Source organism: Pan troglodytes, chromosome 6 (genome assembly GCF_028858775.2).
Source record: "Pan troglodytes isolate AG18354 chromosome 6, NHGRI_mPanTro3-v2.0_pri, whole genome shotgun sequence".
NCBI classification, from domain to species: Eukaryota; Metazoa; Chordata; class Mammalia; order Primates; family Hominidae; genus Pan; species Pan troglodytes.
This window is the reverse complement of record NC_072404.2, coordinates 89,806,471-89,819,653: the sequence shown is the minus strand read 5'-3', so window position 1 is coordinate 89,819,653 and position 13,183 is coordinate 89,806,471. Positions and strand designations below refer to the sequence as shown.

The 13,183-nt window shown below is 34.9% G+C and overlaps 1 protein-coding gene across 1 annotated transcript in view; it reads left to right on the top strand.

Annotated features, from left to right (window-relative positions):
* Positions 1–12,746, top strand: part of GNAT3 (G protein subunit alpha transducin 3) — a 52,378-nt gene extending 39,632 nt beyond the window's left edge. The window contains exons 6-8 of the mRNA XM_527800.7: positions 8,200–8,329; positions 8,519–8,672; positions 11,978–12,746. Coding sequence (XP_527800.4) covers positions 8,200–8,329; positions 8,519–8,672; positions 11,978–12,168 — 475 coding nt within the window. The 3' untranslated portion in view covers positions 12,169–12,746. The remainder of the gene's footprint in view (positions 1–8,199; positions 8,330–8,518; positions 8,673–11,977) is intronic.
* Positions 12,747–13,183: the final 437 nt, after the last annotated feature.

Sequence of the window (13,183 nt, the reverse complement as noted above, 5' to 3'; positions counted from 1 at the left end):
TTACAATAGGACTCTTCAGTTTAGACCTCCAGACCGTCTTTGGTACATAGTCATTTTCCTCTGTCGTTTTGTAGTTTTGTGATTTTGTGAAGCACTATCTTAAATCATATAGGAAGGTGAGCTATTTTGCTTTTGCATATTATTGATCCTTATGAAGCAATGAGGAGGGTTTTGCTAATTCTCTATTACAGTATGAATGCTAAAGTGTAAGGTGTTTGTGAATTGGATTGTGAAGCCCAGCTAGAAATTATTTTGATATGATATTCTCTTGGCTGGGTGTGGTGGCTCACACCTGTAATCCCAGCACTTTGAGAGGCCGAGGCGGGTGGATTACTTGAGGTCAGGAGTTCAGACCAGCCTGGCCAACATGGTGAAACCCTGTCTCTAATAAAAATACAAAAATTAGCGGGGCATGGTGGCACACCCCAGTAATCCCAGCTATGCAGGAGGCTGAGGCTGGTGAATCACTTGAACTCAAAAGGCGGAGGCTGCAGTGAGCCAAGATCACGCCACTGCACTCTAGCCTGGGTGACAGAGCAAGACTGTGTCTCAAAAAAAGAAAAAAAAAAAAGAACATTCTCTTTACTGTGCAACTACCACCTCTTCGATATATACTAAAACAGGTTTCAAGCTTGTTTTTTTAAGAGCCTTTGCTTTTCCTCTGACTCAAGACAATGTTATTAAAGGCATTTTCAGTGAGGAAGAGGATGGAAGATACAGTACCTCCTTACTCCAATGCAAGGAATTTTTCTAAAAACAAGTCTTTATTTAAACAATAAAATTTGGAAATATTTAAATTTTGTTACAAAATATTTTAAAATATCTTTTTCTTGAGGAGCTATTTAAAATTATTTAAATACAGTTTTAAGTTTAGTTAGAGCAATTAAGATATATTAATCCTTTAATAAATTCTCACCATTAAATAGCTTTTCTTTCAAGTGCTAAATAGGATAGTCCAAAAGTGCACAGGGTTTTGGAGTGTACAATTCTGTAGTATTTCAAAACAGGAAGTATAAAAATAATGTACCTTCCAACTTTTTTTCAGCAAGTGCCCAGGTGTTAAAATATATTACATTAGCATTGATTTGTATTCACATAGCATAAGACGTCTTATGACTATTTAACACCAAAGGCTCAATTTACATACTAAATTAGATAACTCTAAAATTTTACACAGGAACACCAAAATGAAAAATTATCTCTGCCAATGTACTGTATCATAATTGTGTATCATCTAATTCAATGGAAATTACTGTAGAGTTCTTATCAAACCAGAACTGCAACTGTCAAACTGATAAAATAAATTATCTTTATAGACATTAATGTACTATGTAAGTGGAAAATGCAGAGCAAATGTGAGCCCTCCTATTGTTACAGAATAATTCCTCAGAACAAATAACTTAGACATGTATTTACAGGGATTTAGCAGACAATTATAGAGAAGAAACTTTCTCCCTAATTTTTCCATGATGGAAAAACAGAATTGAAAGGACTTAAAACTATATGGGAGCTAAGGAAAAAAGGTTAAAAATTATTACAACACAGAGCTTTAGATTTCATAAATTACCATAACTGTTTATAAGAATGTTTGAGCAGATCTATGATATAAAAGAAACTACAGTTTTCCTGAGATATGACGTTGAATTGTGTATATCGTGGTCATTTGTGTGGCATATGCATCATCTCAGATAGGAGTGAATCTGGCTGTCCATCCAGCAGCTACATTTCAATTTGGCTTTGCTAGTCTTTATAAGATCTCATAGAGCAATAACTCATATATACTGTATATTTGTTTCAGGCATGTTGATGGTTAGCATTACCAAAATAATACGTTATAAAATATGATGTTTAATTGATTCTAGTGACAGAATTTATTGTGATGGCTTTATGAATTACATTATTAAATAATCGGAGAATTATCTAGTGGGCATTTGAAGTTTCAAATGCACACACACATTTAGTAGAAAGTATATAATGGTATTAATGATTCTGATGATTTGGAGAGCTTGGCTCCCTTACAGTTATAAATCCTTTTGATTCTGTTTTTTAATTGTGAGGATTTAAGAGACTTAGTAAGACATCTGTGCACATCCTTCCTGTCTGCGATTATCTACCATTCTCTGTTTTCAAGACCAGAAACAAGGGAAAGATTGGTTAGACCATTTGCTATGGGTGTGTAGTGAAGACACAGATCCACCTGGTCTCATATGTAACCATGATGAGAAATTATAACAACTGCGATAGAGACTAACATCTTGAATAAATCCCATTCAATAGAATACCTTAAAATAAATTCCTACTCAGATTGAGTTTTATTTTTATGTAATCATATACATAGTAGAGAAAGTCAGAAAGTGATTTTTCAAAGATAAGTACATGCTTATAGGATAAGCAAAGACATCTAACAAATAAATTACCTGCAGTAGCGTTGTTGATTTTTAGCTACTCTAGATTATATAATAATTTTACAAGAATTATAAGCGGTAGATTATATTATAATAATCTATTCTGATATGAAATATGAATAATCTCATGTGATCCAATATTTAGCCAACTGTTTAACATAAACCATAAAGCTCAAAGCTTTGCCGACTGCTTACTAGAACTGTAAAACTCAACTGTTGAGTCAACTGTTTAATATAAAGCCGTAAAACTCTGATGGTTTGCCCTGTATTAATGCCTTGGTCAATTTAACAAATAATCAGTGTTCGACTGTCACTTAAAAGCCTGGCCTGTCAATTTTTAGCTACATCATAAATTTTAGTTATTTAAATTTTTTAACTTTAAGAATTCCATCAAATGTCAGACTTAATAACAAAATACATATTATCCCTCCTTAAAAAAAAACTTAAATAAGACCAAAAAACCCCACACAAAATCCCAAATGAGGACTGTAAGTTCCATGTAACATCGTGGAAGTTAAGATTTATTATTTTATTCAGGGAGTTAAGAGTATTCAAGCATGTCCATTTCCCTCATTAATAATCTATATTTGACCAATCCAAAACTCCGGGCAGCAAATATACATGTTTTCTCTGATTTTAATTTTGTCTCTCACAGAATGGTCACAATAAAGCTTTTTGTTTTGATTTCATTTTTATGCATAAGGGAGAATATTCCTTCGGCCAAAAATATAAGCAATTACTTCACTTTGGGGATCTTCAAATTGTTTTCATAGGTAGTAATACTTTACAATTCCATAAAATAAGGACTAAATTAAAATTTGGGGAAAAGCTAAAACTGAAAAGTATGGAAAATAAATGACTACAATATTAGCAAAACAAAATGTAACTAGTCTTAGAGCTAACATAGTGTCCAAGAGAATCAATACAAAAACAAAACTCTGGCTATTGATCTGATTTGCTAATGAGCATTTCAGTTCAATAATAGCAGATGGCATTAGAGAAATGTTCAATGCTCCCTGGACCTATGTCTCCTATGTCAATCTGCACACACAAAAATATTGTTTATCAAATGAGTCATAAAATGAGACGATTATAAGCATTCAACCTAAGATAGACTTTCAGAATCCATTTTATCTATATGAACAAAATGCTAAGACTGAGCAATCTTTGTCCTCTCTTCCTTGGGAGAAAGCCAAGCCACTTAAAACATGTTTATTAGAAGCTGCATGATATGCTGAAAGAGCACTGGGCTAAAGGTCATAGTACGTGAGTCCTATCCTTTACTAATTGTGAGTTTAGGAACAAACCACCTTAGCCTCTCAAAGGCCAGTTTCTTCATTTTGGTAAAGAAATGGGTAAATACTATTTTCCCTTCAAAGAATTGTTATGAGGAACATAAGGCCATGGATTAGAATTTATTTTTCAGGGAGAGTACACAATTCCAATATGACTTTTATTCAACCGTAAGGTATTATTCCTGCAATTGTTACTTATCACAGTTGTACATATTTATCAGAAGAGGAGAATAGCTACCTCTTACACCTGTTAACACATCATTAGTAGGCTGCAAAGAAGCTGACTCATCAGAGAAAATTAAGACATAGCCATTGAGTTTGCTGTTACTCTGATTTTCATCTCAGAGATGCTTCAGATGTTTCAGATTTGGAGAAAAGCCATTTGAGAACATTATGTTGTAGAAAATAAAATATGTAGGAAGTATATGAGGCTCCCTTTTTTTCCTCCTCCTGGGGAGTTTATGTCCCCCATAGAACCCACAAATTAGAGTTCCCATATCTTAATTCCTACTATTATTTTTATCATTAACCCCCCACACACCAAAAAACAAAACTATTAGCATGAGAGAAATAAGATGATTTTTCTCTGAGGTAAAATATTTGGTCACTCTGCAGGAAATCTGAGCAATTACAAAGTCACCTTAAAGAGAGGAGTTTCTCAGACTTTTAAGATGTGAATAGAATCTAACAATATATAATCTAATTGAAAATGTGACTAAAAGAATACAAATATCAATCGGAATGAAAGAAAATGGCATAATTGGGCACAAAAGCAGGGAAAAGGAGACTACAAACAAAGGTTGACAAGACTAATGCAAGTTCTGCTTAGTGGAGAAAACTTACCTGAGGCATCCTAGAATTCGATTCCTACAGCCCTGCCATCACTGCTGTGGAAATGGCACATCGGGCTCCCTTAGTACAAACATTCCATTACTCTTTGTCCTGGCTCCATGACTGGTTTGTTATTAAGCAACGGAAAGGGTTTTTTTCCCCCCCCTGAGGTGGGGATTAGAGTGAAAGAGATTAGGACTATGGAAATCCTTATGGGTTAAAAACCCCGTGGGTGGGGTTAGAAAGGGTGGTTTCAGTTTGAAAAGCCCACCAGGAGTTTAAACCTAGTAATGTATACTCTACCCTCAGGTCCCCCAAATCCATAAGTTAATCATCATTGTTCAGTCACAGCATCACATTTCTTTGCCAAAAAGTGATCCACAATATATTCATATATGACCAAATGGAGCCTATATGTACTACATCTGAAATGCATTAGGTGATTATCTTCGTTAAAAGAAAAGAACGAAACCTCCCAGAAGAAGGGAGTTTAATTTTTTTGCCCAGTGACCTGTTTGACAACATAGAACTACTGCCTGGCCTGGGAAAAGGATAGACTCCACAGTGAAGATAATTTCTGTCCACTAGTGAAGGTTTGAGAGCCAACTGCAGGCACTAGTACTAGTTGTGCACCTCTGTTCTAAGTAAATAGACTTAGCAAGTTAACAACTTTCACAGCATAGCTGTCATAGCCACAGAACCTATCGAACCTATCGTGGTGCCAGCCAGGTACATAGCAGCCTCAACAAATATCAGTTGAAATAATAATTCTTAGGCAATTTGCTTAAGGGCCCCTCTGAAAAAATAAGAATGCTAAACGTACCTACCTTGCAAGTTCCTGAAGAGGTTTAAATGAGTTAATTGCTGTAAGGTGCTTATATACCCGACAAATAGTAAACTCTTATTAGGTGTGTTAAATTAAGATTAATCCATTACAACTGGTGATGTGGAACATGAAAGTCATGATCTCAACTATTTCTATTTCCACCACATTTTACAGTTTAAATGTAATTTATACTTTAAAAGTAATTTCAACAAAGAAATAAATAAAACTCCAGTTTACGAAGTCTGAAAAACACTAAGGTTGTTTTTATGGACTAACAAAACAGTTGATGAACAATTTAAATGTCTGAATGCATATTTATCATCCTTGTTTCTGTAAGAATGTTGTTTAATTTTTAAAAATTAAATGTATTGGTTAATTTTCACATAATATAACCGTAAAGTCAAACTTTGGAAGGCAGCTATGCTTACCACTATACTACCACGTAAAGCCAAATTTGGTCCCCTTCCTCCATTTATTTTGCAAGCCTGAAACTGCAATTTGGTAATTAGTAGCACATATAATATTCTTTATACACACCAAATTTAAATGTCCACACTATTAACTATTGAACTCTTAACCATTATCTTCAATATTGTGAGCATCTTCTCTTTTAGTCTACTGCTTAATGGAGTGATTTTGCATTAATACATTATTTAGGGAATATTAGTTATATATATCTTTACTTGGTTCATATGTGAAATGCGAAGTATAATATATTATACTTTTGATTATTTTCAATAATCAGATCGGTAGACATTTATTACTCCAAATATAACTATTACCCTTGAAGTCTGTACAACTTGGATGCTTTTTGGTACTTAATACCTTGGTTGTAAACTATTATGATAGCCCCATACTTTATTTCTTTGCTTCTAATCTCTTCCTCATTAAGCCCAACTTCTGGACTCAGATCAAAGTGATCTAACACAACAACAAACAAACAAAAAATGTCAATTCCCTATCTAAAAATCACCCATAGTCCTCTATAGTCTGCAATATGAAATCTACATTTCTCATGTAACATGAAAGGACCAGTAAATCCACTGCTGGCTGATCACATGAGGCTCACTCCTGAAGTACTTTGCTCTTGCTGTTTCCTCTGTCACCTTTGCTTATAACATTGTTTGCTCCAGATATCCATTTGGCTCAACCCCTCATCTCCTTAGGTTTTTACACTTCTGCTATCTTCTACAACTCCTGATCACTCCATTTCAAATGACAACCCACCCCCTACACTTCCTATATGGATATCTGAAGTCTATTTTCATATGGATATTTCCTATTAAGTCTATTTTCAGATATCCATATAGGATATCTGAATCCATTTTGGATATCCTATAGGATATCTAAAGTCTATTTTGAAACACACACACCAATCACTACCACCATCACCACCAGTTTAAAAGCTTCTTAAGGCTGAATCCTTGGTGCCTGACATATAATAAGTGCTTAGTAAATATTTATTGAATAAAGGATGAATGAGTGGATAAATGGATAATTATTAGGCCATATAGCTCAGTGTTTTTACCTTATTCTTTATGTTCCCAAAACTATAAATTGCTTGCTTACCCCAAACATGCTATGTTCTCTCATGCCTTGATAACTTACACATATTTATAAAAAACATGTGTAAGTTATCAAGGCATGAGAGAACATAGCATGTTTGCTGTGTTTCCTGCCTCTCTATTCAGTTAACATGGAATCTATTCATTTACTTAGCAAATATTTTTTGCATGCCTGTTATGTGTTGGGCATGGTGCCAGGAACTAGGAATACAGCAGTTACTAATACAGATAACGTTCCTGACCTCATGAGGCTGCTATTGTATTAGGGAGATGATAGATATTGATGATTACCATAAAGGAAAGAAAGTGATGCTATAGAAGGTAAATAGAGGGTGGAGAGAGGTGTAATTTAAATGGACGCTCCAGGAGGCTTCTTTATGGAGGAGATATTGATGCTAAGACTTCATAGTTGAGAAAAAAACAACCTTGGAAGGAAGAAGGAAATCTTTGTCACAGGAAAAGGAAAGAGACTGTGTGTGAAAGCCCTGAGGCAGCAAACATTAAACAGCTCCTTTGATATAAACCTAACTTTTTACTGCCTAGCTCCTAGTTTTTAAAATTGAGTCCTCGATCCACAATGATCTCTTACCAAAATATAAAAGCAGAGGAAAGGCTGAGTTTTCAAACACCTTCTCTAAGTGTCATGATCCCTCAGGCTAACTTAAGTCTTTCTGTATGCTCACATTTTACCTTGTATATTAGAATTTTTTTACATAATATTATAGTAACTTATTTGTTTTTTTCTCTACAAGACAGAACGTTCTTCGAAGATAGGGACCATATCTTTTCATCTTTGTGCTAGTAGACCTAGCACAGTGTCTAGTACATAGAATGCAAACAATAATTGTTTGAGTAAATGAATGTAGAAAGACTTAAGAAAATAGGCAAGAATCATAGCATCAGAACTACAGTAACTTCCAATCTTCTTGCAGTTTCTTTTCATTCAAGAGAATATGTCTAAACTTTTATCTAAATCTTCTGTGGCTAATGAATGTTTTACCAAAACTCTAAACTCTTTTAAATTTCCCAGTTTCTCAAAGTCAGTGTGTAAATTATTTTACTCTAGTTTGCACGGAGACAATTTTAAAAGACTGTTTTTTCTCTGTAGTCCTTGAGCAGCCATTTGACCAAATAAATTTAATTTTATAATCAATAAAAGTCAAAAGAATACCTTTTGAAGATATGGGATCACCCATTTATACCTCTAAATGTTAACCTCAATGCACATTTTGGAGGATATTTGTAAGATTTATTATTCATTTGATGTTTTCTTAAAGGATGTTTGATGTAGGTGGACAGAGATCTGAGAGAAAGAAGTGGATTCACTGCTTTGAAGGAGTTACATGCATTATATTTTGTGCTGCACTTAGTGCCTATGACATGGTCCTCGTGGAAGACGAAGAAGTGGTAAGTCTAAAGGAAAAACAAAGCCAGGGTTAAAAGTAATCTTTGTGCTTTTCAGTAGTACTACCACATTGCCCAACTCATGAAGGTTTGCCAAAGATTTATGTTAGTTCTAGATCCTTGTTCATGATGCTCAACATTCACATTTTGCAAATAATAATCCTACCCATTCTCATTTCTGATACCTAACAGAATAGAATGCATGAAAGCCTTCACCTGTTCAACAGTATCTGTAATCACAAGTATTTTTCAACAACCTCCATTGTCCTGTTCCTCAACAAAAAAGATATCTTTCAAGAAAAGGTAACCAAGGTGCATCTTAGTATCTGCTTTCCAGAATACACTGGTAAGATTCTTTTCTTTTAGTTCCATAGAAATAACTTTTTATATAAACATATATTTCCTATCTGGATCTTGACATTTAATACTTATGAGGATGAGGCTTATGATCATTTTTGAGTTATCTTTATGATCCAAACTGGAAAAAAAATCTTACAAATAAAGAAGAACCCTCTCTACATTGTGTACATTAAAGCAAAACCCTAATAAAATAAACTGGAAGGGGTTAGATGGACCAGGGTTGCTACTATATAGACTTTATCAAATGACATTGGAACCTGAATTGTCTTCAAAATTATAACAGGAATGCAAATCTTATTCGAAATTGGCATTTTTAATGTATCTCCTACTGAAACCTTGTAATGCTGTAGTAGATCTCAGAGGCTCTTCAATCTCTGAGTTGTTTCTAGAGATATAGCATGAATGAATTTGAGAATGAATAATGACATCTTCATTTTCCGGTTTTCGTGGATCCTGGAATTTTAGTGCTAATCCTGTTAGTCAGCGATTGTAAATGTGAAATCCCACAGAAGGGCTGTTTCTCCTTCAGAAAGAATTTTATTTATTTATTTATTTATTTATTTTTGTAAATAGTTGGATATTCCATTGGTAATAAAATTACATAAGAAAAAAATTTATTTTTCTTTTTTGAGATGGAGTCTCGCTCTGTCGCTCAGGCTGTAGCCTTTGCCTCATGGGTTCAAATGATTCCCCTGCTTCAGCCTCCCGAGTGGCTGGGACGACTGGTGCACACCACCACACCCAGTTAATTTTCGTATTTTCAGTAGTAATGGGGTTTCACCATGTTTGCCAAGGCTGGTCTTGAACTCTTGACCTCAGGTGATCTGTCCACCTTGGCGTCCCAAAGTGCTGGGATTACAGGTGTGAGCCATTGCACCCAGCCATATTTATGATTTAAACAAAAATACAAATCCAGTTTTACCACTTAGGTGCGTAAGGTTGCCCAGATGTTACTAGGAGCATGGCATTTTATCAAAACAAATACTTACATTGGTCAACCTACAATTAGGGCTTATATCTTTTTTCTATAATTATAAATATTTATAATATATTCATACATTTATCATGTGATTAAATATAATAATATATTTTGCATATTACAAATAATATTCAAATATATTGAATATTACTAATTAAATATAAACTCATAATTAAAGGTTTATATTATATATATAACAGGACTTATTTCTTAGAGCACTTTCTAGTGTACAGAGAAAGGAAATGTTTCAACAGAAAGTACAAAGAGTTCCCATGTACTTTCTTTCCCATCCCCTCCTACAGTTTCTCTATTATTAGAGAACTGCTTTGGTGTGGTACATATGTTACAATTGATGAATTGTATTGATGAATTGATATTAACACATTTTACATTATTAACTAAAGTCCATCTTTTTTTTTTTTCTTGAGATGGAGTCTCACCCTGTTGCCCAGGCTGGAGTGCAGTGGCACGATCTCAGCTCCCTGCTACATCTGCCTCCTGGGCTCAAGCTATTCTTCTGCCTTGGCCTCCCGAGTAGCTGGGATTACAGGTGCACGCCACCACGCCCGGCTAATTATTGTACTTTTAGTAGAGACGGGATTTCACCATGTTGGCCAGGCTGGTCTTGAACTCCTGACCTCAGATGATCCATCCTCCCTCCCAAAGTGTTAGGATTACAGGCATGAGCCACCGTCCCCGGCCAAGTCCATCATTTAATTAGGGTTCACTCTTTATGTTGCACAGTTCTATGTGTTTTGCCACATGCAGGTCATGTATCCAGCATTACAGTGTTATACAGAACAGCTTCGCTGCCTTAAAAATCCCCTGTGTTCCCCCATTCATGCCTCCTCCCTCCTCACACTCCTGGCAACCACTGATCTTTTTATTGTTTCTATCCTTTTGCCTTTTCCAGAATGTAATATAACTGGAATCATATAACATGTAGCATTTTCTTACTGTCTTCTTTCATTTAGCAATATGCATTTAAGTTTCCTCCATGTCTTTTTATGGATTGATAGCTAATTTTTTTATTCCTACATTAATATTCTGTTCCTTAAACGAACCACAGTTTATCCTTTCAGCTACAGAAGGACATCTTGGTTCCTCTCAATTTTTGGCAATTATGGAAAAAGATGCTATAAACATCCATGTGCAAGCTTCTGTGTAGACATAAGTTTCTAGGTAAATGCCTAGAAGTGTGATTGCTGGATTGTATGGTAAGACTATCTTTAGCTTTGTAAAAAACTGCCAAATTGCCTTTCAAAGTGACTGCACTATTTTGCATTTCCACAAGCAATTAACTCCTATAACTCCATGCACTTACCAGAATTTGGTATTGCCAGTGTTTTGGATTTTAGCCATGTTATATGGCTTTAAAGCTTGTCCTTCAAGGAATTTTGTTTCTAGTTACAATAAAGTAGGAAACAAAGACTTATTTTTTAGAAAGTCTTTATGCTACTGCTCTGTTCTGTGTCAAGTCCCCATAAAGCATATTCTGTTATAAAGCCCATCAACAGGTCATTTTTAGTAGTCCTGTATTTTTTAGCCTACTTGTTTTATTTCTGCCTTTTCTCAACTGATTCATTGCACATCCTGCTATTGGACTAAAGCTTCTCAAGCAGAGCCTTCATTGTATTACTGCTATATAACACATCAGTGAAGAGTACCTCTCTATAGCCTTTTATATCGCATCCTAACTCCTTTGTTTTGTTAGTAACATAGTCTATAATCTAGCCCATAACATCTATTCTACTTGATTTCCTACAATTCCTCTACAAAAATCTTTCATTTCTATCGAAGTAGATTCTTCAAAGCTCAGTCTGTTTCCCGACCCTACCCTCAAGTCTAGTGCTACAATTCTCACTTTCACTTTTTTGTTTTCACTTACTTTTCTCTGTTGTAGCTACCTCTCAAAGTCCAGCTCAAATACCATCTCCTTCTGTGCCTTAGTCATCTACCTTTTCCATTCTTTTTCTCTTTTAATTTGTATAAAAACACCCATACCCATACCCACAAACACACACACACTGTTTGATGTATACGTAAGTTTGTATCACTCACTTTGTTTTATAAATATTTTGGGATTTCTACTGTATTTTGAGCTTTTTGATGCAAAGTTTACCTTTTAGCCACCGGGAGCTCCCAAAGGGGTGAGCATAGTTCCCAGCACCCTGATAATTGACCCTTGCCTTTATGATTTTGCAATACTTAGTATATCAAAGTAAAATCCTAAAACTTGCTGACATTATTTATAGCCTATTCTTTGTAACATATGATTAATCTTTACTTCTCCAAATATTTTGTTTAACAAGGGCCAAATACATTTGAAGATGCAGGAAACTACATCAAGAACCAGTTTCTAGACCTGAATTTAAAAAAAGAAGATAAGGAAATTTATTCCCACATGACCTGTGCTACTGATACCCAAAATGTCAAGTTTGTGTTTGATGCAGTTACAGATATAATAATCAAAGAGAATCTAAAAGACTGTGGGCTTTTCTAATCAACCATTTTCTCTTCCACTCTTGCTCATGTATGCTTTTCAAAATATAAAAGAAAAGGTGCTGTATGACGTGTTTAGTTTGAATAGACATTAACTTATCTAGACATATAACTAGCATTGTAAAGCAAAAAGTTTTCCCACAAAAATATTTATGTGTTATCATCTATATCTGGATAAGTTTAAATTTCTTTGGAACATGGGGAATGGGAGTGTCTTTGATGTCCTTATATCTAAAAACTGATATGTTTTGGTAACTGTAACAGTACATATCAATGACACTGGATTTTCTTGGAAATAAACTTCTACATGCGGACTATTTGTAATCATAGAATAATGAAGAAATATGGAATAATATTATTTCCATTGGCCAGATTTTGAGAGGCATTCATTTTTGTTGATAATGTAGCCATGCCAGTACTGTAGAGACTTTTTTTTTTTTTAAGAGACAGGGTCTCACTGTGTTGCCCAGACTGGAGTACAGTGGCACAACCATAGCTCACTATGGCTTCTAACTCCTCAGCTCAAGCGATCCTCTCACCACAACCTCCTGAGTAGCTAGGTCTACACATGCATGCCACCATGCCCAGCTAAGTTTTTTGTTTTTTGTGAGTTTTTTTTATAGTAACAGTGTCTCACTATGTTGCCCAGCCTGGCTTGAACTCCTGGCCTCAGGTGATCCTCTCTTCTCGGCCTCCCAAAGCCCTGGAATTACAGGCATGAGCCACGGCTCTTGGCCTGGAAAGTCTATTTTAAAAGGGCATGAGGCATTTATTAGTTAATTACCCCTCTGTTAGGCAGCTGCAAATGAAATGTTCTCTATACATTTCTTTGTTAATATGAAATTACATTTGCAAAATAAATATATTCAATTTTATCTCCTACATTATTTTCTTTAAAAAATCATTAATGCTGAATTTACTGTTGGAGTTGAAAATTTCAATAATTTATTAATTTTTTTTTTTGCACTACCCTGGTTGAAGAGAGGGGGAAGTATATGGTCACATACACAATGTAA